Source organism: Gymnodraco acuticeps, unplaced genomic scaffold (assembly GCF_902827175.1).
Source record: "Gymnodraco acuticeps unplaced genomic scaffold, fGymAcu1.1, whole genome shotgun sequence".
Lineage (NCBI taxonomy): Eukaryota > Metazoa > Chordata > Actinopteri > Perciformes > Bathydraconidae > Gymnodraco > Gymnodraco acuticeps.
In genome coordinates this window covers 1-26,706 of record NW_022992010.1, presented here as the reverse complement: position 1 = coordinate 26,706, position 26,706 = coordinate 1, and the positions used below count along the sequence as shown (strand labels likewise).

The 26,706-nt window shown below is 40.5% G+C and overlaps 1 protein-coding gene across 1 annotated transcript in view; it reads left to right on the top strand.

Moving 5' to 3' along the window:
* The window catches only part of LOC117536487 (uncharacterized protein KIAA0355-like), a gene marked incomplete at its 5' end in the record, with an annotated part of 39,549 nt that extends 14,495 nt beyond the window's left edge, over positions 1-25,054 (top strand). The window contains 9 exon segments of the mRNA XM_034201389.1: positions 3,899-4,111; positions 8,706-8,846; positions 9,651-9,746; positions 10,273-10,434; positions 11,840-11,998; positions 21,098-21,195; positions 22,763-22,888; positions 23,254-23,955; positions 23,957-25,054. Coding sequence (XP_034057280.1) covers positions 3,899-4,111; positions 8,706-8,846; positions 9,651-9,746; positions 10,273-10,434; positions 11,840-11,998; positions 21,098-21,195; positions 22,763-22,888; positions 23,254-23,955; positions 23,957-24,413 — 2,154 coding nt within the window.
* Between the last annotated feature and the right edge of the window lie 1,652 nt (positions 25,055-26,706).

The window sequence follows — 26,706 nt, the reverse complement described above, 5'->3', positions numbered from 1 at the left end:
CTACTTCTTACATGTTGAACTCAAATACCTGTACTTTCTACTTCTTACATGTTGAACACAAATACCTGTACTTTCTACTTCTTACATGTTGAACCCAAATACCTGTACTTTCTACTTCTTACATGTTGAACTCAAATACCTGTACTTTCTACTTCTTACATGTTGAACACAAATACCTGTACTTTCTACTTCTTACATGTTGAACTCAAATACCTGTACTTTCTACTTTTTACATGTTGAACACAAATACCTGTACTTTCTACTTCTTACATGTTGAACACAAATACCTGTACTTTCTACTTCTTACATGTTGAACCCAAATACCTGTACTTTCTACTTCTTACATGTTGAACCCAAATACCTGTACTTTCTACTTCTTACATGTTGAACACAAATACCTGTACTTTCTACTTCTTACATGTTGAACACAAATACCTGTACTTTCTACTTCTTACATGTTGAACACAAATACCTGTACTTTCTACTTCTTACATGTTGAACTCAAATACCTGTACTTTCTACTTCTTACATGTTGAACTCAAATACCTGTACTTTCTACTTTTTACATGTTGAACACAAATACCTGTACTTTCTACTTCTTACATGTTGAACACAAATACCTGTACTTTCTACTTCTCACATGTTGAACACAAATACCTGTACTTTCTACTTCTTATATATTGAACCCAAATACCTGTACTTTCTACTTCTTACATGTTGAACTCAAATACCTGTACTTTCTACTTTTTACATGTTGAACACAAATACCTGTACTTTCTACTTCTCACATGTTGAACACAAATACCTGTACTTTCTACTTCTTACATGTTGAACACAAATACCTGTACTTTCTACTTCTTACATGTTGAACTCAAATACCTGTACTTTCTACTTCTTACATGTTGAACCCAAATACCTGTACTTTCTACTTCTTACATGTTGAACCCAAATACCTGTACTTTCTACTTCTTACATGTTGAACACAAATACCTGTACTTTCTACTTCTTACATGTTGAACACAAATACCTGTACTTTCTACTTCTTACATGTTGAACTCAAATACCTGTACTTTCTACTTCTTACATGTTGAACACAAATACCTGTACTTTCTACTTCTTACATGTTGAACTCAAATACCTGTACTTTCTACTTCTTACATGTTGAACTCAAATACCTGTACTTTCTACTTCTTACATGTTGAACACAAATACCTGTACTTTCTACTTCTCACATGTTGAGCACAAATACCTGTACTTTCTACTTCTTACATGTTGAACTCAAATACCTGTACTTTCTACTTCTTACATGTTGAACCCAAATACCTGTACTTTCTACTTCTTACATGTTGAACCCAAATACCTGTACTTTCTACTTCTTACATGTTGAACACAAATACCTGTACTTTCTACTTCTTACATGTTGAACCCAAATACCTGTACTTTCTACTTCTTACATGTTGAACACAAATACCTGTACTTTCTACTTCTTACATGTTGAACCCAAATACCTGTACTTTCTACTTCTTACATTTTGAACACAAATACCTGTACTTTCTACTTCTTACATGTTGAACACAAATACATGTACTTTCTACTTCTCACATGTTGAGCACAAATACCTGTACTTTCTACTTCTTACATGTTGAACACAAATACCTGTACTTTCTACTTCTTACATGTTGAACACAAATACCTGTACTTTCTACTTCTTACATGTTGAACACAAATACCTGTACTTTCTACTTCTCACATGTTGAACCCAAATACCTGTACTTTCTACTTCTTACATGTTGAACACAAATACCTGTACTTTCTACTTCTCACATGTTGAACACAAATACCTGTACTTTCTACTTCTCACATGTTGAACACAAATACCTGTACTTTCTACTTCTTACATGTTGAACACAAATACCTGTACTTTCTACTTCTTACATGTTGAACCCAAATACCTGTACTTTCTACTTCTTACATGTTGAACACAAATACCTGTACTTTCTACTTCTTACATGTTGAACACAAATACCTGTACTTTCTACTTCTTACATGTTGAACTCAAATACCTGAACTTTCTACTTCTTACATGTTGAACTCAAATACATGTACTTTCTACTTCTTTCATGTTGAACACAAATACCTGTACTTTCTACTTCTTACATGTTGAACTCAAATACCTGTACTTTCTACTTCTTACATGTTGAACTCAAATACATGTACTTTCTACTTCTTTCATGTTGAACACAAATACCTGTACTTTCTACTTCTTACATGTTGAACACAAATACCTGTACTTTCTACTTCTTACATGTTGAACTCAAATACCTGTACTTTCTACTTCTTACATGTTGAACTCAAATACCTGTACTTTCTACTTCTTACATGTTGAACTCAAATACCTGTACTTTCTACTTCTTACATGTTGAACACAAATACCTGTACTTTCTACTTCTTACATGTTGAACACAAATACCTGTACTTTCTACTTCTTTCATGTTGAACACAAATACCTGTACTTTCTACTTCTTACATGTTGAACACAAATACCTGTACTTTCTACTTCTTACATGTTGAACACAAATACCTGTACTTTCTACTTCTTACATGTTGAACACAAATACCTGTACTTTCTACTTCTTACATGTTGAACACAAATACCTGTACTTTCTACTTCTTACATGTTGAACTCAAATACCTGTACTTTCTACTTCTTACATGTTGAACACAAATACCTGTACTTTCTACTTCTTACATGTTGAACTCAAATACCTGTACTTTCTACTTCTTACATGTTGAACTCAAATACCTGTACTTTCTACTTCTTACATGTTGAACTCAAATACCTGTACTTTCTACTTCTTACATGTTGAACACAAATACCTGTACTTTCTACTTCTTACATGTTGAACACAAATACCTGTACTTTCTACTTCTTACATGTTGAACTCAAATACCTGTACTTTCTACTTCTTACATGTTGAACACAAATACCTGTACTTTCTACTTCTTACATGTTGAACTCAAATACCTGTACTTTCTACTTCTTACATGTTGAACTCAAATACCTGTACTTTCTACTTCTTACATGTTGAACACAAATACCTGTACTTTCTACTTCTTACATGTTGAACACAAATACCTGTACTTTCTACTTCTTACATGTTGAACTCAAATACCTGTACTTTCTACTTCTTACATGTTGAACTCAAATACATGTACTTTCTACTTCTTACATGTTGAACACAAATACCTGTACTTTCTACTTCTTACATGTTGAACACAAATACCTGTACTTTCTACTTCTCACATGTTGAACACAAATACCTGTACTTTCTACTTCTTGCATGTTGAACACAAATACCTGTACTTTCTACTTCTTACATGTTGAACACAAATACCTGTACTTTCTACTTCTTACATGTTGAACCCAAATACCTGTACTTTCTACTTCTGTCATTTTCCAAACAGCTGGTTCCTTTAGTCTGAATGTGTGTTTGATGCGTGATCATTATTCTTTAGAGTCATTGCGTGCCTATTGATTTGAACACGATCCGTGTATCCATCATTTCCTGGTCTTCTCTAAAGAAGAGGGACCAATGGAAACGTTGTCATGTTGCCGTTGTTCAGCATGGAAACATTCATTAGCTAACAATGACATTATTGTTCTATTAATATAAAGGGAGGTCAGGTACTCTTTAAAACAGCTGGGAGTTATGGGTACTTTTTACTGAAGTACATTTCAAAGCCTCTTTACTTTGACTTGAGTAAAGAAGTTTAGACTTTTAAACACGAGTATCTGTACTTCTACTTGAATAAAGGATGTGTGTACTGTTACCATCTGTGCATAGATGTTGCTCTGTATGACGTACGGTCTGCTGTAATATCTCTCTCCTGTCTGCAGGTGCTGGGTCGGTGCTTCCTCACTGTGATGCAGGTCCATTTCCAGTTTCTGTCGCAGGCCCTCCAGAAGGTGCAGCCCGTGGCTCAGTCCTGCCTGGCCGAAGCCCTCGCTCAGGCCCAGGAGCGCAGCGCCAACGCCCGCTCCCAGAGCTCCGACCTGGGCCCCCTCACGGAGCTGGAGGAGGCCTCTCGGCTGTGGAAAGGTGCAGCTCAGGTATGCAGCCACAGCGAGACCTAGGACTCTTCCTGGTACACACTAACTCTCTGTGCAGTGAAATAACCGCCTGTGTAAAGGTAGATCGTACAGTTGAGTGTTTTCGTAAAAGCTTTACTTGTTTTTATCTTCAAGTTTCAAGGCTTTTATTGTCATGTGTGCATAGCTACAGTGTAGCTCCTCCAACAGTGCAACACAATAAAATAGTGCAAAATAGGATATAATAGAAACGGAATATGATGGAAAATGCAGAATAGTCTATATACAGTAATTGGAATATTGATATATATGTGAGTTGCAAACGGATGTATGTTCTTTCAAAAGTTCAGGTGTTCAACACGTGTCCCCTGAAGGCGCTATATACATTTCAGTTATTATTATTATTGCAGATATGGGGTTTGTCTGTGTGAGGTAACATTCTTGAGTCAGACGTTCATCCATTCCAGCCTCAATTTCCTATTTCCGCTTTTATTTATTTTTTGGGCTGTAGTTTGTCTGTGAACCTGCAAAGTTATCCCCCCTCTGCACCCCTTTTATCTTTCAACTTATTTCAGATTCAGTTTCATTATACTTACATGTTCACAGTTTTTCCATTTTCATTTAGCTGTATCTACATAGGCATCATAAGAAATAGAAAAAGAGATAAATAATAATAATAAAATAGACATATGAAAAGATAAATACATACAAATAATAAAATAAAACAGAAAGAGGGGGGGAGGGGTCATCCAGGGATGCAGTTTTGAAACAGGACCTGACTAATCCCCCAGGCTAATCAGTCCCTCTGGCCCATTTTGAGCTGTGTTGTATAGAGTGAGGCAGAGAGGAGAATAGTGGGATGATTGATCTGTTAAGCCCTGGCATGCAGAGTTTAAGCCCTGCAGGGGGAAAGGCCTGGAGAGACTCTGGCAGAATGTGCTGGGCGGGCGTTTAGGCGAAAGGGAGGCGGCCGGGACTCTTTTTTTCAGAAGCTGCACGCATGCTTTTTATCACCAAAACTTTTGAATGTACCAGTGCTCAACATGTATCAAAACAAATCCTTCTACTTTGCAAGATTTGGCGATATTCAAAGAAAACGTCGCTGTAAAACCTTAAAACAAGCTTTATTTACATAGAGGCGAAGTCCCGCCCATCTACTTCCGACCCAAGGGACCTTATTTAGGAAAAATTGTATTGAAGTCAATGGAGAGAGAAAGAGTATCTCTCGATCCCGTTTGAATTGTGCCACGAATTACACATATGATGTTTGTCAATCTTAAAAAATAATTTCCATGTCAAAAAAGTCACAGTTTGTCGTAAAACTGTTGAAATATAAGACTATGAAAAATACTAGGGATGCACGATATTGGTTTTTTGAAACCGATACCGATAACTTCCTGCTTCTCAAGACCGATACCCGATAATAATATAATATATATATTAAATGTACCTGTAGTTTTTGCACACCTGGTGGTAAAAAAAAGACTAGTAGTGAGCAAATGACATGAGCATTACTACTATGAACAAAACAAAGAACCGTTTTGACTCTTCAAAGTGACCATATTTATTTTCCCAAATAAAGTTCTTGCCTTTTTCAAAAGCCTCGTCGATAGGTAAAAGCCCCGGTGCCTTTGCAGCTGGCTTTGGATTCGCCGCTAGTTTAGCAGCGCAGGCGTCTTCGTACGCTTTTAACACACCATCGTAGCGATGGCGATGTTTCAGGTGACTAATCAGGTTGGAAGTATTATAGCTCGTTGCCTTTTTCCCTCCTCGTGGAACTTCTGCATTTGTTAATACAAATAGCAAGCGAACTATCTAACTCTGAAACTTTGAAATAGTCCCATACTACCGGCGACATGTTTGTTTACTGTCCTGGCTTCACGGCCGCACACCATTTACGTCACAGCCAGGCATGAGTTAGGGAGCGCTGGATTTGTGAAAAACTCCCCTCTTCCTAAACCACTAATACCACAGTACTGGCAAAACGGGAGGAGCCGAGTGAAAAACAAGCGCCCCTCATCCCAATCCACCCACACCGCAGTATTGTTTTCTTTTTTTTACCCAAAAAATATATTGTATATTATCGGGGCTATTAATACTGGTATCGGGTTTATCGGGATGACGTCATAATTCCTAATATCGGACCGATAATTATCGTGCACCACTAAAAAATACGCAACTAGAAAGACTACAAATCCCAGAGTCCCGGTCCCGCATGCTGGCTCTTAGGAACCGACTAACTCCCCTTGTGTGTATGCACAGCTCTCAACGCGCCCAGACTTGCAGTGATTTTCACCTCTTTTAATACTTTCCGCCTCATTCTGAAAGAAAGAAGTGAAATGTGCAACGTGACGGCCGTCTTGGTGTGTGGTGCGAGACGGGAGATGTAGTTCATTGAGCGGTTTCACACAAAAAAAAGTGTTACTTCACAGTTTTACGACACATTTTTTTTTTTTTTACTTGCAAAATTATCTTTTAAATTGACAAACATCATGTGTGTAATTCGTGGCACAATTCAAACGGGATCGAAAGATAATCTTTCTCTCTCCATCGACTTCAATACATACTTTTTCCGAAATAAGGTCCCATGGAGCTCCCCGGAAAGGGAGGGACTTCGCCTCTCTATTTGATCGACACCCAGACAAACACTTATTCAAAATGATGGTGACCTAATTTTAAAGTACAATCTAATCATTCTCAAATGTTTCTTGTAGAGCTGCAATGAGAAGTCGATCGACAGAAATAACGTTTGTTTGATTAATCCTGATCTTTTTGGGCAGATATTGCAGAAAATGCGTTTTCCAGCCTCCCAAATAATGACGGTTACGTTTGAGCTTTTCTCAGTTTATCATATTAAACTGAATATCTGTAGGTTTTGGTCTGACAAAACAAGACATTGGGTGTTTCTCAATGTTGGTTAGGGTTGGGTTAGGGTTATGAAGACATAAGCGAGGCAAGAATCCTTCCTAGCCTCGGAAAACGAAGAATGGTGGAACAGGTGTGCGTCATATGCGAGGCCCCGCCTTAAATGGAGCACGATTTCTGCCAAAGATTGGGGAAATTGGTCCGTGCGCAAAGCATTGTGGGGATTTTAAGACCGCGGAGTCTACACATGTGCAGCCTTGAAATTTCCCGCAACGAAGTACGCCGGGCTCGGTAGAATTCCAAGTATGCTGGACATTGGAACAGTCCTTCGGCGGCACTCGATGACGTAGCATCCTTGAAATAGTGGCTCTGGAGCAGCTTTACTCGAGATTGAGAAACACCCATTGAAAGACCTTGGACCAAGAGAAACTTGGAGGGTCATTTTTCTGTATTTAATAGATGTATTTGAATAATCTAGAAAAATCTATAAATCCAGTAAATATTTTGCAAACTAATCATTAAGGAAAATAACTATTACGGCCCGTCCACACAGCGGCGTGCGTTGACGCTTCACCATTCACTTTGAATGGGGTGACGTCACTTTTCGCCGAACTGCATTGTGGGAAGCGACGCAGAGCTTTGACGGTGTGGCTCGCTGCAAAAGTTGAGCAATGTTCAACTTTTGAAGCCTCGGCAGAAGCGTCAGCCAATCGAATCATATGCCAGTACAAGCTCTAGCCAATCAAACCGCTGCTTGTGTGTCAGGGGCGGGAGATTCATGTGATTGGTTGTTGGTCGAGTTTCAGACACGCCCGCCGGCAAGCTTCAACGCACGCCGCCGTGTGGACGGGCCGTTAGTTGCACTTATTTCTTGCCTTTCTGTATTAGTGTAGATATTCCCACAGTATCTCTAAGCTGTGCTGACTTTAACTCATTCTCAAGCAACCTGTCATGCCAACATTAATTACATTTCAATTTGAACTGTACTATGTATTATTTCATTGACCTGTACCTAAATCATGTTTTATAATTGTTTGTGTGATAGAGATGATGCAATGTTTGTAGTGTTTGTTGGTTGTTGTGTACCTAAGGACTGCAGATGGAAATGAGCTATTAGCTTAAATCAGGCATCTCTTCTCTTTTCTGAGATTAATGTATTTGTACGCATGGTAGGGGTGGGAATCACCGGGCTCCCCACGATACTATCACGATACTTAAGCCACGATACGATAGTATTGCGATTCTACGATATGCTACATGTCAAATGTACGACCAAAAATATGCTCATATTTAATGAGATTATGGCTCATTTGCATATTTAAACATGCTATTTCAGAAAACTCGTTATACAAAAAACAATTGTCTTATTGTAAGTAATTAACTGGAGACATGTCTTGCTGATATCTTTAAGTTAAAACAATTACCCTATTCACCTGTAGTGTCTCGTCTTAGTAGTATAATACATTTCTCAGTAAAGATGTGATTGCCAGTGCTACCAACACTTCATGGCATGCTATAATGTGATACGATACTATCACGATACTTAAGCCACGATACGATATAATTGCGATTCTACGATATGCTACATGTCAAATGTACGACCATCTTTCGGAGGGATATGCCACAGTTTATATAATAACATATCGATACTTGGCGTCCGTCTGCTGTATCGATTATTTCCCCCACCCCTAATGCACGGTCCTTGTTGAAATGAATACATGATAATAACCTGGGGCTCTGCGTTCCTCAGGCCATGTCCCGGCTGAGAGAGAGGGGGCGTGACGGCTGCCTGGCCGGCCTCCAGGTGCAGCATCTCTTCTGCTCCAACAACACCAACATCCCCGAGCACCAGCTGAAGGAGCTCAACATGAAGATCGACAGCGCTTTGCAGGTGCAGTGTGATACAAAACACCACGTTTAGCTGTGACATCTTGAGTTAAGACGGACATCCACTTAAAGGTCTCCTATTGTTCTATTTTTAGGCATATATTCAGGGGTGCACATAAGTTGTTTGCCCTGGTTCTCAAAGGAGCACCTGGAGATGTTGCTTGGTGCGCATCCTTAAAATGAAATAAACCGGACCTTTTGAGGGGTACTTGACTTTATGAAGGGGGGGGGGGGGGGAGGTGCGCTAGTGAGCACGCAGCAGGGTTATTACTGTGCGGAGCGCATAAAGCAGACCCTTCACGCGACAGCGAGGGGTAGAGCGAGGGATCAGATGCCGTCGTGCTCGCAGGCAGATTAAAAAAATGAAACCTAAATGGCTCGCGAATTATACTTTGGCGGCCGTTAATATACCTGGGCGACCCGCCCAAAAAAGTCTGTGTGGGAAACCCTGCTATCTCTCCAGTTCTTATGCAACTCGCAAATATCTCTCTCTTTTCTCTCTATCTCTCATCTCTCTTTTCTCTCTCTCAATGTCGGTGCGCAAATCTGGATCAGCTCCGTTGTTCCCCCGTTTTTAGAGATGTGGGTACGGAGGAAAAGAGAGAGGGTTTTATTTTCTGACACTTTGTGAGTTCCCCGACACACCAGGGACACATGTATAAAAGACATCAAAAAGTGCATTTTGCTTGATAGGAGACCTTGTAAAACAACTTTTTATTTATATTTCCTCAAAAGTAAATGCATTTAGATTTAGTAAAGAGGGTGGACGTAGACGGTGTCTTTAATGAAATGATGTTTTCCTCTCCAGGCCTATAAAGCAGCTCTAGAGAGTCTGGGTCACAGCGAGTACGCTCTGAAGGCCGGCTTCCATCTGAACCCCAAAGCTGTGGAGGCGGCCTTACAGGTGAGTGCTCTTCCAAGGCAATATATTGCAGGTGAATAGGGTTAGGACGTTACGTGTATATATAACCAGTTCATTAAGACAATTGTTTTTGTTTTCTGAACTGTTTAAATATGCTAATAATGTGTTATCGGATGCTAACCTTTGGAGAATTTAGCAGACATCTATAGTCCCAATTAGTAAGTTAGAAAATAAACACCTCAATGTGAATTTTAAATGTTTTCTCTCCTCTGAAATGTAAGCAAAGCAGCTCAAACTCAAAATGACCGGTTTTGACCTGTCCAGCGCCTTAAAGATTGATAGAATGATTACCACGGCAGGATAATTGACAATGATGTAATAGTGTGCAATGTACGATTTATTCATTCTTGAAATGTTGACCTATTCATCATCTAATTCAGTTTTTCCTTTTCCACTTTTTTCTTCATTTCAATGTTAAACAATTATTCTTTAGTGCCTCCTTGTGTCAATGTTTTTTTGTGTGTGTTTTGCACTGGTGTGTGTGTGTTTACATGCTGTGTGTGTGCAGAGCTGCTGCAGTGAGGCGGAGGCTCAGCAGGCGGGCCGGATGCAGACCACCTCTCAGCCAATCCAGTGCGAGCTGCCCACCATCCCCGTGCAGATCGGCTCTCACTTCCTCAAAGGAGTGTCCTTCAACGAGTCCGCGGCTGAAAACCTCAAACTGAAAACGGTACGGACCCCACTCCACTTAAAACTTCATACTAATTCTACCGTCTAGGTATTTATATAATTTATATTTTACGGCTGTTGACAGTATTTTCTAATTTATGGAGTGATAAAAAGAGATATCCAAAATCCCTTCTGTAGAAACTTTAGATTCTAATATGACTACAAAAGGAAGCAAGCATTTTGAACCTGACTTTATCCAATGTTCAGATTTGTGTTCCTGAAATGTCAAAAGATATGCGCATATTTAATTAGATAATGGATCATTTGCATATTTGATATAGACAATCGTCTTAATGAAAGTAATTAACTGGAGACATGTCTTGCTGATATATTTAAGTTAATCAAATTACTCTAGTCACCTGTAGTGTCTCGCCTTAAACATGTTTAATTCAATACACCGTTTTTTTTGTCATAGTCAAACATTTTCTTGCTTAATAGTAGAATACATTTCTCAGCAAAGATGTGATTGCCAGTGCTACCAAATGGTAAACACTTCATGGCATGCTGTGTTTTTATGAATTGAATGAATGTGTTTCCTTTTGCTCACTTTAGATATTTACACAGCCACTTTGAGCATTACTTAACTAGGACATTTGTAAATGTTAGCTTAACACTTGGAAACAGTTTTGCTAACATTAAAGCTAGACTGTTAGCATCACCAACAGAGAGAGAAGATATCGGTGTTGCTAGAGTGTTACTGAGACAAAGGCAGTTATTGGAAGAAAAAGTAATTTTTTATGGTCATAATGTTCTGAAAATGTGTGACTTGTGAGAAAGATTTCTCCGTGACCATGGGTGGGTCATAATCAGTCATAAATTAATAGTTTTATGAGCTCGTCCCCTAAAGGGCGTGGCTGTCGTCAATCCCACGTGGCACTGAGTTCAGTGCGCCCTCTCCTGGCGTAAACTAATTAATATGTTTTATTGTCATATGCACAGTAGCTACAGTGTAGTTATGGCAATGACAATCTTAAATCCCAGGCTCCTTCAACAATGCCACATCAATATATATATATATGACATAAACAATAAGAAATAGTCAAGAAGAACAGAAATTGAAAAAATGGTGGTTCCATCTTTAGTGTAACGTCAGAAACGGGTTTATCTCCAGGTAGGTTGACACGTACGAGGAATTTGACTCGATGTCGTGGTGCATACATAAAAGTAAAGCAAGAATACAAAAACACAGATAGAGCTATTATCAGAAAACTATAATAACATTAAAAGTGTAGTAAAATAAGATAAAGCAGTATTTACAATGTGATAGAATAAAATATGTGCAGCAATCAAGCCAAAATCGAGATTAAAATACGATTAATTGCACAGCCCTACACTGTAGCTTTGTGCATATGACAATAAAACCTTTGAATCTTTGGTTGATGGCGTCCTGTGTTTTGTCTCCTCAGCACACCATGCTGCAGCTCATCAAAGAGGCGCTGGGTCAGAACGGAGTGACGCCCCGGGACGACTCCCCCGTCACGGAGGTCCTGAACCAGGTGTGCCCCTCCAGCTGGAGAGGAGCCTGTAAGACGGCCGTGCAGCTGATGTTCGCCCAGGCCGGGCTGGTGAGTACAAGACATGATCCAGAGAGAAGATGCATCTGTGATTATTACTGGAAATCTGTCAGAGATCGGCAGACCTGGGATTCAATGTGATTTCGGTTCTTGTAGAAATATATATATATATGTATTTTATAAATACTCTTTATTGAGTTTCACACATTCAACACAACATACAGAACAATGCACCCCCCCCCCCCACACACAGACAGCCACACAGCACATCCACAATTTGACAACAATTGAATAGTAATAATAATCCTCATTTACATAATCACAATAATATAGATAGACCACAAAGGATGAATACAATATGTATAAATGGTAAATGGACTGTACTTATATAGCGCTTTATCCAGTCTTTACGACCCCTCAAAGCGCTTTACATGCTACATGTCGTTCACCCATTCATACAGAGCAGTGTACCTTGCTCTAGGACCTAACATTCACACACACTCACACACCGTTGGCCATCGGGAGCAACTCAGGGTCAAGTATCTTGCCCAAGGATACATCGACATGTTGGCTGCACGGGCTGGGACCGCACTCCCTCGCAGCCACACGCATTTACACACACATGCTGGAATATCAATCAATCATACGCCACTATGAGGAATCTATCGATTAGATTTATGATTCGAAAATGCTTTGTACGTCACGTGGTCATGTGACATGCTTTGAAGTAGGGCTGGGCGATCTTTTTCGGTTTTAACGATTAATTTGCATTTTTACTTTCCTACGGTTTGTGAAATGGCTGAACCGAAAAATCGCGATTTAAAAACATTTCCAGACTCCGCAGATTTGTTTTGCTTTAAGGGACTCCGTAGTAGCTTACTCTCTCACTTTCCAGAACGCGCACAAAACTCAGACACATTGCCTGTGACTACCCGATCTGCAGCTCTGTGTACACATATATCACTTAAATTATTCAATACATCCTTTGTACTGAAGTATTCAAGAGTAAATAAAGTTTAATATAAATGATTTGCTGTGGCCAATTGTTTTCATTGCATTTACAGACCCGTGTAAATCTCTGACACCACCCAATGAATGCATTGACTTGCTTGTAGAACCACGCTACACAAAACAGATAGCAACACCTATACAAACTATTTTTAAAAAGGGGCTACTGTATCGACCTATATAAAGTTTATAAATATTTTTTTTTTCTCTTCAAAATACCAAAAAGATCCTGCATTTTAGCCATGCCTCATTTCGCTCCATTTGCTTTTTCCAGCGCTGTTTTTGCAGGGGGCTGATTCTGTGAGCTGCAGCTGACCACGCCCCCCTGCAGGAGAGGGGAGCGTGCTCTGAGATCAGCTGCTGGGTGGTCTGTAGAGGGGGAGAAAAAGAGATCTCCGTCCTCCGTGTTTTATTCTTATAGAAGTAAGAAGAGAAGTAACGGGGCAGAAACCCTCCTTGTTACGCAGCGGTCCAGACATAGACATCAGACGGCGACACATATTCAGTTGGCAGTTACTTTGGCATTAGGGCAGGGATATCTAGATACTTCCCAAGTCTGACATAATGAATTGTGCTACTTTTAAAGCAAGCAACGATGTTTTCAAATCTGTAATCAAGAAGCTCCTCAAAAACTCTATCGAAGCAGTTCCTGCCGTTGCTACGTTAGTTCAAACAGTAACAACGGACTACTTTTCTTAGCGGATGCATGTCAATTTAAATCAATACATAAAACTATTTTTTAAGTCAATAAAATCATTTTCTAAATCCATAAAAGCATTTCAATTAATATTAGGAGTCATGTCGTTACTTTGTTGAGAATGTGGCCATGTGTAATAAGCGGGATGATGTGCACATTGCATAATGTGCCTTCAAGCCGATCTAGATCCCTCTGCAAAAACAAAAAAAACACGGCTCGTTCGCGGGCGAGAGCCGGCTCCCGTCGCTCGTTCGCGACCCACACATCACTACTGACAGTGTCGTCTACCTCCCAGTCAGAGCAGGACAAAATTGAAGCTGAGCTGTCATCCTATTTGTTGTCGTCTGAGACAGACCCTGATACAGACCCACTGCAGTGGTGGAAGCTACATGAAGCTAACTTCCCAAGACTGAGTAATCTGGCCAAGAAATATCTCTCCATTCCTGCCACCCTTCGGAGAGGGTTTTCAGTACGGGGGGTAACATTGTAACATGCCAAAGAGCATGCCTCAAGCCAGAGGCAGTAGACAGGCTTGTCTTCCTCGCGAAAAACCTGTAGACAACTTCCTAGAAAGTTAAAGGGATGTTATTTTGTTTGAGGGTATTTTTTTAATATTCATTTCATTATCATTATTTATTATTTGTTGTATTTCATTTTACAAGTTTTTTCAGGGATGGCCTAAAAGAGATTTTTTTTTCAGTGCACATTATTGACAGCCAAGTGCCGTGGTGCTGTTTTTATTTTATTATTTTTATTCTTGAACAACTGATTTGTTCACATAGGCCTAGACTACTTGGTAATCTCATTTATTTGTATTGTGTTAATAAAGAAATATGTATTTAAATGTTGCCTTGGTTTGTTTAGAAAAAAACAGAAAAAAATCGAGGTTTAAATCGAAAACTGTCCATTAGTTAGAAAAAAAATCGCGATTTTATTTTTAGGCCAAATCGCCCAGCCCTACTTTGAAGTGAAAAAAACGATTTAGGTTCAAATATTGTTTTTACGTTATTTCACGGGGGATGTGTTTTGCTTCTGGGCAAACAGAAAAAATCATGTTAAACGGAAACCACGATTCTTAATTAGACCAATTAAGAAAATGTACTTTGATTAAATGACAGTCGTTACACTTTTTCCAGTGTGCTGAACTATGAGGAAATTATTTTCAGTCCGCAATATGTGAGTTCAAGGTAATGAGTCAACAGAAGCCTCGGTAGAAACATATTTATTTTGACTTGAGCAACACCGTAATGCTAGCTGAATATAAAGAAACCTTTATGCTTTTGAATGACATTTTGGGCAGGTTTGGTTTAACTCCGTTGTTTTAATCGTTTACAACTCAAATACACATATACAAATAATAAATACACATTTTGAAATGGTACCAAAGCATGCTGACTAGACCCTAATTTTACTTTATTTCCACAGTTCTCAAAAACGAAAAAATATGCAAGAGAAAAACTAGCATTCATATCTGAGTTCAGGCCGACACATGTGTCCAGAGAAAAGCTTATTATTTATTATTACTTTAAATCTGTCAGAGATGGACACACCTGGGAGTTAATGTATTACCTTGTGGTTTATTTTCTTGTAGAAGTATATTTATTTTAACTTGAGCAACACCTGAATACAAATGGGTGTTTATGCTTTTGAATTACAGTTCATATTTTGGGCAGGTTAAGTTTGGTTTAACTCGGTTGTTATCTTTTACAACTCAAATACACATACAAATAAACAATAAGTCAAAGCGCTTTGAGCACCAGGGAAAGCTCTATAAATAACATTTATTATAATTTATTGTAAATGGTACCAAACCAAACGTATGCTGACTGAAGCCCCTCATTTTATTTTTAACACTTTTTACTTCAATTATTTTCACAAAAACTAAACACACAAAAATAAATATATATAGACATAAACTAGCATTCATACCTTAGTTTTAAATGTCCTAATCATCTTGTATTTATTTTACTAATCCATTCAAATCTATTAAAGGTCCCATGTCATGCTTCTTCGGTTATCACCCCGTCCCCTTGTGTGTTATGAAGGTTTTTCTGCATGTAAACGGTCTGCAGTCACAAACCCTCAAAGTGCACCATGTAGCGAGTACAACTCTAACACAGAAAGACCTGTCTATGCTGCCCCAGAACGCCTCCTTGGAGATTTCTCTTTTTCTTCCTGGTACAGTGACGTGCCCATACCCAAATGGACCAATCCGTGGAGCCGTTATGTTACGTCCGCGGAGCCGTTACGTTACGACTTCCTCACACACACACACACACTCAATCTTTTCTCAGCTGCAGCTCCGTCGATTTCTCCTCCCTGAGGCTGTGAGTCGGTGTGTGATCTGGAAATAAGGTCTGTGGTTGAGACACATTGAAGAGACGGATCACGTTTTGTTCTACGACATTAGCAGCTGGTGATTTCTGAAGAGTTGACGTGTCTGAAAAACGATGGTTGTTACCAAGTGGCTGAATAGGACTACAGAAGTTGTCCAGGCCGTTTTACGTCATTACGCCGAACACGTAAACACTCTAAGTTTGTTTTCCCTGATCTGCTTGAAAGCAAGTTCCTGCCTCCTGCTAACTGTTCAAACACTTCAACTTGAACCATTTTGAATCTGAGTTTTGAATATGGATCTTAGGTTGGCGTGACGTTCCCGGTGCTGCTGTACTCGGCTGTAGTTCGTTTATAGCATAACGTTAGCATTTTGCTTCTGGCGATTAGATTTATGATTAGAAAATGATAAAAGTAGGAAGACATGGAGATTATCCGGCTGAACAAAACGTGATCCGTCTCTTAAATGTGTTTCAACCACAGATCTGATTTGCAGCTATTTTCCAAAATCCTATGGAGAAATTGCATTGCGTTTTTGTCGAAGGAACCGGAAGGCGTTTACTTCCGGGTTTTAGGACGCGGCACTGCGGCTCTCTATAGATGATATTTAAAATTGAGGATGTTTGTCATCACATGATTCATGTGTTTTTTCTAGCTAGTTTGAAGTCTAAAATGATTCCCAAAAATGTACTTCTAAACTTTTTGTGCATTTCAACATTATCTTTGATCATGATTTGTACTGGATAATGGATGTTTGGATATACAAAAGTTCTACATTTAGTTTTATTTAAATCAGGGTGTCCGCGGGGTCTTCAAAAGTAGATAAATCAATTTAACGAAAATGAAGGCTATCAAAAAGTATTAAAACGGCATTTTCCAAGGCATTACATTTTGTAGCTTGTTTTCAATAAGTATATAAATTGTCCAAAGAGGTTGTGTTCTACAGTCTGCCTGAATGTAATCATTGCGTAGGTGTGTAGTGTGATTCTGTGTAGTTTATTGATGGCATCCCGTTGGGTTTGACGTCATCTGAACCGGACATCGCACGCTCACTGCTTGATAGCGCGAAGGTCCGTTTACGCCGGTTGTTAAACAACATCGTTATGGGGAAATGCAAGTCTGCGTCCAAATGGTTGGAAGATAAGGAGGAAGGACAATCAATACTGTGTATAGTCAATGTGAGGTAAAGTGTGTCGCCAAGGTAACCGGTTAAAACTCCAAGTGGCGATGAGGTCTTAAAATGTACGGAAAGGGTCTTAAAAGGTTTTACATTTGACTTCAGGATTCCTGCAGATACCCTGTACATGTATTGCAACTTGTTAATATCAAATCATTGTTTTCTCTGTATCCAGAAGCTTCCTCTACCAGTACAAACATAAATTCCTTTACATTTAGTGAGCATAACGGTGACATCATTAAACACAACCACTAGTCAAATCTAGTTTTTCTGTCTCCTTGTCTTTACTAAGAGTAGGTTTGTGTTTGTTGAAGGTATACTTAGATAAACATTTGTGTAGGAGGTTATCAAGTGGACCCTCATTCAGGGTTTCCTCTTGTTAACATCCATCACCACGGTGTAGCAATACCAGAAAGAAGGTGGCAGTGTGACGTGAAGAGGCCTGTTGTTCTTCACTCACACTCCTGCTACAGTCTCTGAATCCCCTCCCTGTGTGTCCGTGGGTTTTTCATCTTGCGTGCCATTGTTTGTCAGATTTGTAATGGAGATGAAGAGATCTGTCTGCTTGCTTTGAGGTGTAAACAAACACCAGAGAGACACAAAGGAGAAGAGACATTCCTGCAGCATCTGGGTGAAGGAGGGGCTCGCCTGCGCGGGTTTAAAAACACAACTCCCCCTCCTCCTCTCCTGTTGAAACGGAGAGTAACGGGGAGGGGGGGGGGTCAGCGGCAGGACAGTAACACCAGTGTGTTTATGCTCCGATGTTTATTTCCTGTGTGTGGTCTGAGGGAGTGTTCCCGATGTTCTCGAGCTGTAAAACAACCTGATGGACGAGTGCTCGCTGCAAAACAACCTGATGGACGAGTGCTCGCTGCTTCTTATCTGGTCCTCTGGACACTCGACCCAGAATAGATCACACAGCATCGTGCAACAACACACATGGAGTGTCTTCTCTTAAACCCTTGCATATTGAGTGGTGCAGGAACGAGTCCTAAAACCCGGAAGTGAGTTAGCATTGTACCACTACCGGTTCCCTCGTCTCAAAGTCAACGGGTTTTTGAACATGTTTTTGGAAAATATCTGGAAATAAGCTCTGTGGTTGAGACACATGTAAGAGACGGATCACGTTTTGTTCTACGACATTAAATCCATCAGCAGTGACCCCGCTGGTGATTTCTGAAGAGTTGACGAGTCTGAAAAACGATGGTTGTTACCAAGTGGCTGAACAGGACTACAGAAGTTGTCGAGGCCGTTTTACGTCATTACGCCGAACACGTAAACACTGCTCTAAGTTTGTTTGCCCTGTTCTGCTTGAAAGCAAGCTCCTGCTAACTGCTAAAACAAACGCTTAAACTTTTACCATTTTGAATCTGGATCTTGAGTTGGCGTGACGTTTATAGCATAACGTTAGCATTTTGCTTCTGGCGATTTATAATTTTTGAATCAGAAATCTAAAGTAGGGTAGACATGTGGAGATTATCCGGCTGAACAAAACGTGCATTTATCAAACAGGTTCGTTTTCCACAGACCTTATTTCCAGCTATTTTCCAAAATCCTATGGAGAAATCCCGTTGCTCTTTTGTCGAGGGAACCCGAGCGCAGCTTACTTCCGTGTCGGCCTACACAAACACGTCGTCACTGCACTACTCTATTAGGGCTGCAGCTAACTATTATTTTAATTCTTGATTAATTGTTAGATCTACAAAATGTCAGATAATAGATTTAGGGGTTTGGGGTCTCTCTCATTCTCTCTGTTTCTGTAGAATATCTCTGCACGTCTCATACTCATACTAATGTTCTAGTGTTTGCCACAAATCAAAGCCCTTAACTCAATTAAGTTATTTGAACTCAAACTGTGTTTCTTAAACTTGTATTGCTTCTACGTTTAAGCCACAAAACCATTGTTTTTCTTTGTCTTATATTTAACATCAAGACCGCTTTCCTGCTCTCACTTAAAAAAACATGGATGTGTTTTTATGCGGCAGCGGCCATTTTATGGTGGTTAGCGATTGAAGAAACTAATATAGTGATATTATTTTTAGGAAGAATGCATGACTGATATTTGTTCAGTTAACCAAACAAGTATCCTCTGCAGTACTTGGAAGTACTTGGAAGTACTTCTACCTCTTGGAGTACTGGGACCCCATTTTGAGAAACACTATAAAATGTCAGAACATAGTAGAAAGAAAAAAAAATGTCCACCCTAGTTTGGGGTTTTGACTAGTGATGCAAGACGTTTAAAGACATCAACAAATATATTAAGTTTAATATGATATTAGCAGAAAACCTTCATGTTTGAAAGGCAGAAAACAACACTTAATTTTGTAGACATTAACTAATTGTCGCAGCTTTGTTGCATATAAATACACATTATCACACACTGCTCTTACCTCCACACACACACACAGTTTCTCCTCCAAATGTTCTTTATTTTCCTCAGTTAGAATCAACATTCTGTTTTGCTGTCTGCTGGAAACATTTTTCCCCAGCAGCAACTCCCTCTTTCCTACGAGTCACGGCTTTCTGAGAATTGCTTGACCTCGTCTGTTTGGTTTCTTTTCCTCCTCTCTCCAGCCCAGATGTCAACGTGTCTCTCTAAAGGCTGACGGACTGTTTACTCGAATGCTTTCTCTGCCCGGGGTTTCCGAGGATACACCTGCTTTTTTAATAACAATAGGGCCACTTCCTGCAATACAGGAAATAGTCTCCTCCCACTTTCCCTCCCTCCCTCTCTGTGACCCAGCTGAGGGACCTCAAGGAGCCAAGGCCACTTTCAAAGAACTTCTCAAATGAGTAGCAGCTGGCAAGAAGGCTTTGTGTTTGTTGTCCCTGGCTGACTGAGAGCGCTTGGTTTCCTCACCTTGAACCGCCTCCCTCCGCTTGGTGGGAAATGAATGCCAGACGGCAATGAAACACTTTTGACTTCAGGTCATGTTTTTCCGTGTAGCCTTGACTGGTAAACTTTGCTAGTTTCACATACTATAGAGCAGGGGTCTCCAACCTCTTTTAGGATGAGAGCTACTTTCAAAAAATAAACAAATCGTGAGCTAGTATAGAGGGTGAAACCAGTGCGTTTTGTTTTAAGACTGCGTTGGGTTTTTATTACAATGGAAGAAATGTATCCCACCATTTGTAGGTGTTTAAATTGATCAACAGAGACAGCAGCACTCCATTCAACTTTTGTGAATGTATTGCAGCACAGGACTATATTAACAGTTTATAGCCCACATTTCTTCATAAATATTTACCCTAAAAGTCTTAAACCTTATTCATTTTATCATTTTCCACATTATTAATACAACAGTACCTGCTGCTTTTTCTTCAACAGTTTTGCTGAGGTTTGCAAAGTCATTTAAGGTTACAATAATAGTTTATTTTGTAGAGCATGTGTACATGTGGCCTATAAGAGTATAATAATAACCTCATTTGTTACTTGAACATACATACAATTACAAATTCATTCAGTTGTTACTTGCATGTTTTGCATCACAGACACTGTTGGTCATACTTACAGAACAATATTGTTAAACAGTTGTTTAATAGGCTGCAAATATAAAGCGCTTCTCTAGTGTTTGTGACGACTCAAAGCACTTTACTGCACAAGTCTTCATTCGCACACTACCATACATGGTGCCCTCTGCTCTTCAGGAGTGATACACAGTCACACACACTTTCCATGAATGTTTACTACAGTGTTGTTCTCTACCAGCCAGGAAAAGAAATGTCATTGTGGAAGTATTTATAGCTTTGTAGTATTTACCTTTTTATTAAAAAAAACTTACATTTTCTGCCCTCAATGTTGGGGCAATATCTTCCCGTTGTGTTGCATATCGATATCTTTCATGGTGTTGCTTTGAAGTCAGAAACTCCAGTATTGTGGCAACACTGATGCTGAATAAGGAGCTGATGCGTGTGTGTGTATGTGTCTCAACAGGTGGTGGTTGATACGGCGCAGATCGAGAACAAGGAGGCCTACGCTCCTCAGATCACTCTGGAGGGCTCCAAGGTGATCGTCCAGGTCCCCTCCACATGGTGAGTTAATCACATCACTTATGTATTCCACAAATATATAACATACATGGAGATGTGCATAAAAATCACACCCGCCTCAGTTTACAGTCCACTCAAATCTACACGTTATTGCTCACATACATACATACATACATACATACATACATACATACATACATTACCCCTTTCCTTCCAAGTCTTGGCAAAGTATACATAAATACAGACAGTCATTTAAATTATCTGACCTTTCCCTGGATAGTCGGTACAGACAGGTATGCTTACAAAACCGAAACGGGTGCAGTTTTTGTTGACAAATATGACACATGAACCACATTTAGATTGTTTCCCAGGTACAGTTGCATTCAATATTTGATCATGTGGTTTTTCACAGACAGCAGAGTTTAAGAGAGCAAAGTGTAGAGACAATTTACATATTTAAAAGGGACCCACAAAATGCACTTTGTGATGTATTTTATACCTACATATGTGTCCACGGTGCATCGCGGAACTCACGCAGCATCAGAAAATAAAACCCTCTCTCTTTTCCTCCGTACCCAAATCTTTTAAAAACGGATGTACAACGAGCGGATACAGATTCCATCCGCTGTGACGTAATAGCGGTGGCGGACCCACAGAAAGTTGCTATCAGAAACAATGCCTGACGTGTTTTGGACGTCTTTGTTTACATTAGCAAGCCTCGCTAACACTCAGAGCTAACCTGTACTGGAGAGCACATGTGTTTAAAAAGCAGGAAATAAAAAAAGGAACTCATCTTGTGATAAACCCGCAAGAGAAAAAGCATTTGAGCTCCATACCGTTTCAGAAATAACCCTTGATGTGGTTTAAACAGGATGGTGTTTTATCACAGCAGAATTTAACTTTATCTCCGGTAGAATTCTGATCAGGCATTAGCTCCGCCTCCTCTACTTAATTTTTTTCAAGCTAAGGACCCAAGATCCGTGTTTCTCTAACAGGGCTTCAAAAGAGGGGTTAGAGCAGTATGAGGCATGGCTACAACGGGTGATCTGTTTGGTATTTTGAAAAAAAAAACTTCAGACATGTTTTGCATAGATATGGCCCTATAATATATGTTTCAAATATAGCATGATAGGTCCACTTTAAATCGTATGCATATCAACAGAGATGGGAGGTAAGAGAGCCGGCACTGTGAGGATCTCACGTTCAAAACTAGGACCGTACCGAATAGTTTGTTGCTTCAAAACTTTATTCTTAACCTTGACTCCTTTTCATCATATTTTTTTTGCAAGTCATTTCATTCTGTGCACATTTGTAGACGAAAGATTAGGTTAAACAAGGGATAGCATTTCTTTGGTAATCCTCATTCTCATAATTTGTCGTCACACAAATGTGAGAAGTTTAAAAAAGTATAGACGTTTTTCCAACCTGTAGAGAGGCAGGCGGCCATGATGAATACACTAAAGTCTGTTGTGAGCTGAAATTGTAGCCCGTCAGTTTGTCTCTTTCTTGTTTATGAATGTCAAATGTGGAGTCTTCATATCATTTGTATGCAATACATTGTTTGTATTTGTATTTCCTGTCTCATCATGTTGTGTGTGTGTGTGTTCAGGTGTCTGAAGGAGGACCCGGCCACGATGTCTCTGCTGCAGCGGAGCTTGGATCCGGAGAAGACTCTGGGTCTGGTGGACGTTCTGTACACCGCGGTGTTCGACATCAACAGGTGGAAGGAGAGGAAGTGAGTGGAACTTTAAATTATAATAAACAACCATTAAATACACATTTCTGTACAAGTGATGTGTAAAGTATTTGGTAAATCTGATTTTGGTTAAATAAACCAGATTGTGTGGTTTCTTGGGGGGGGACCAAACAACCTTAAATCTTTTAACTTGAAAAAGTATTTTTATTTTAGCGTGATTTCAAAATCTAAAAGGAAGCAGTCTATGAATTGATCCGTTTAAGCCATGTGTATAGAATTGGAAAGCCATGTTAACATATATGTCTATCTAATTCAGCCATGTTAACATATATGTCTATCTAATTCTGATTTAATAAATTCATCAATAAACCCTATTAACCTCTTCTCTCTCCTCCCTCCATCAGAGAGCAGTCGCTGCCCACCATCCAGCTCCAGCTGCAGCGTGAGACCCCTGACTTCAACGTCCAGGTGGACCTGCCCCCCGGCCCCTGCTCCAAGACCTCCAGCGGTTTACCCAAATCGATCTCCAAGCTGACCTCCAAGTTCACCAAGAAGGTCTCGTCCAGCTCCAACAGCGGGGGCAGCTACTCCATCCCCAGCACCCCGTCCCGCAGCATGCTGAGCAGCAGCTCTGAGGACAAGTCAAAGGGCCTGGGGATCCTACAGCTGAGCAACCTACCCGGCCCCCCCGACCCCTCGCAGCTGCCCAACGGCCTCGAAGACCAGGGCATGAACCTGCCCACCGACCAGGAGATGCAGGACGTCATCGACTTCCTGTCAGGGTTCAACATGGGGAAGTCCCAGCAGGCATCCCCCCTGGTGAAGAGGAGGAACTCTGTGGCGTCTGCTAACCCCGCTGAGCTGAAGCCCCCCAGCGGAGCCCCACCCACATCTCAATCTGTCTCCCATAGCAACCTGCAGCCCCCCACTCAACCCCAACTTCCACAGAAGCAGCAGCAGCAGCAGCAGCAACAACAACAACAACAACAACAGCAGCCTCCTCCTCCCCAACAACAACAACCCCCTCCTCCCCAGCCCTCCCCCCAGGCCATGCAGTACTACCAGCACCTCCTGCAGCCCATCAGTCAGCAGCAGCAGCCTCCCCCCCCCTCAGCAGCAGACCCCTCCCCAGGTCCTCCCTCCCCAGCAGAGAGCTCCCAGTAAGTGGCTCGGCGGCTCCTCCAATCAGCAGCCCCCTCCCCCTCAGCAGGGCCCCCCAGGAGGCCTCTCCCCCCTAGGTCCCATCGGGCAGTGGGGGTCCCCCGCTCTGCCTGACCTCAGCTCAGACCTGTACAGCCTGGGCCTGGTCAGCACCTACATGGACAGCGTGATGTCGGAGATGCTGGGCCAGAAGCCTCAGGGGCCCCGAAACAACACCTGGCCCAACCGAGACCAGAGCGAGGGGGTGTTCGGGGTCCTGGGCGACACGCTGCCTTTCGACCCAGCAGGTGACACATCTCTTCAATCAATGAATCAACTTTATTCATCCAGCAAGGGGCAATTGGTTATAATAATCATTATCAAATCAACATTTATTATAGCCCCAAGAAGTATTGCCATGTGATAAAAGCATGTGACGGAAGGGATGCTAATGATGAACGGGAACTAGGCGATGGATATTAGTCGACAAGGAAGACAGATGCGAAGAGAGTCGTGCTTTTAAAGGAGTCTACGGAAATAGCTTCACGGATCTGAAATAATAATAATACATTTTATTTAAAGCGCCTTTCATGACACCCAAGGACACAGTACAATTAGTTAAACATTGTAAGAGGTAAAAGCAACAGAACATGATAAAAACACAAACATACCATCATGGAGAAGATGTGATGAGCAGCTTATGTCATGTTCACAGGCAGGAACACACAGGAAGAAAGCACACAGATTTGACTCGATAAATAGTTCATAGAATGACAATAAATAAGTAAATAATGTATTCCCACAAGGGGGACTTTTCCACGTGATTATCAAGGTGTTTATTATGATTTAGGAACCCTCAAAATAAGAAGTAAACGATACAAAATTGAGGTTAAAATCATGACGAATAATAATTTATGCATGTCTTTTAGGGTTAGTGTTCGTACTTTAGTCTATTATGGCGCATTTCCACTGCAGGGCCTCGCTCGGCTTAGTACGGTATAGTTAGGCCTCGTTAGGCCAGGCTCACTTTATGCTGCATTTCCATTATAGTTTAGTAGCTGGGGTAGTAACTATAGTAACGCAGTGTAGACGGAGCCGTGACGTCATCTTCAATGAGAGCCCCAGAAAACCAACATCAGCCGTTAGCTGTTAGCGCTCAGAGCTCACAGCTCCTCATATCCGTTCAGAAACTAGACACAAGTTAAACAAGTACAAACCACAGACTGTCTGTGTCATGGCGAATACAGTCGCTGCTTTATTTATGTCTGTAGGCCGTTGTTGTGAGTGTGGACGGTCGGAGCATATACAACGTTAGCTTAGCCGATCTCCATTCAGAAAACACGCATTTTAACAGGTTGTTCGCCTGCTGTCTGTCTGCAGACTTGTCAAAGCATTAATTCATGGTTTTTACTAACCGGTATCAGTATGTTGTTACTTCGGCATCATTTTGAAACATGTATTACAATTTAATCACGGTCAAATATGTTCATTTTGTTGAAGTTGTAGCCCCCTTGCCAGCGATTCTCTCTCTCTCTAGTTTAGCATACTCAGCCCGACTCAGCCTGATTGTTGGCCCGGAAAGAACCTCGATTTGGGGCCAGAAAAACTGCAAAATAGTACCCGCTAGCCGGTTCTACGCCAAGTGGAAATGCAACCAAAAACGCGCCGTGCATGGCACGCTTAAACCGCGCTGTAGTGGAAATGCGCCATTAGGGTTAGTACTTTAGTCTATTAGGGTTAGTACTTTAGTCTTTTAGGGTTAGGGTTAGTACTTTAGTCTATTACGGTTAGTACTTTAGTCTTTTAGGGTTAGGGTTAGTACTTTAGTCTATTAGGGTTAGTACTTTAGTCTATTAGGGTTAGTACTTTAGTCTTTTAGGGTTAGGGTTAGTACTTTAGTCTATTAGGGTTAGTACTTTAGTCTTTTAGGGTTAGTACTTTAGTCTATTAGGGTTAGGGTTAGTACTTTAGTCTTTTAGGGTTAGTACTTTAGTCTATTAGGGTTAGGGTTAGTACTTTAGTCTTTTAGGGTTAGTACTTTAGTCTATTAGGGTTAGTACTTTAGTCTATTACCTACATGTTCCAGATCTAGGAGGGAGGTATCAGTGCTGAAGATAAATGTGTTATTGACAAAATAAAATATTCTTATCATCTTAATAATAAACATTAGATTTTATAATGTAACTGATCCAATATGTTCCTTCTCTCTACACACTAAAGACACAGAAAACAAAACAAAGATAGATTAAACTAATAACATTTATATCATATCCTTGTAGCCGATAATAAATAAACAACTCCACGAACTTCAACCATCTGTCGTGGAAGTATTTGGTTCATTCTTAGAGCTCCACATTGATTTGACATTAATTCTGCTCGGGTTGGAGCCCAAAATAGCTTCATCGCTTTCAGTGCGGTAATGAAATGTATTTATATCCCATCTTCTGACCACCCAGCACATTTCAAACCTCTGACCCTGATCTGAGTAAGATAATGAATATAGCTCAGAGTGAGAGCAGCTGTTTTCTCTGTGACGCTTTCTGCTGATGTCCTCCGGGGTCAGAAGCTGTGTGCACAGAGCAGCAGACTCTTTGGATCGCACTCCAACCCATTGTGCAGAGCTGACTCACAGCCTTTGTGATGTTTCTGCTCATTCGACAGTCTGGCTGAGAGATAGAGCTTCAGGAGCCAATGAGAAGAGCTGTGTCAGAAACTCA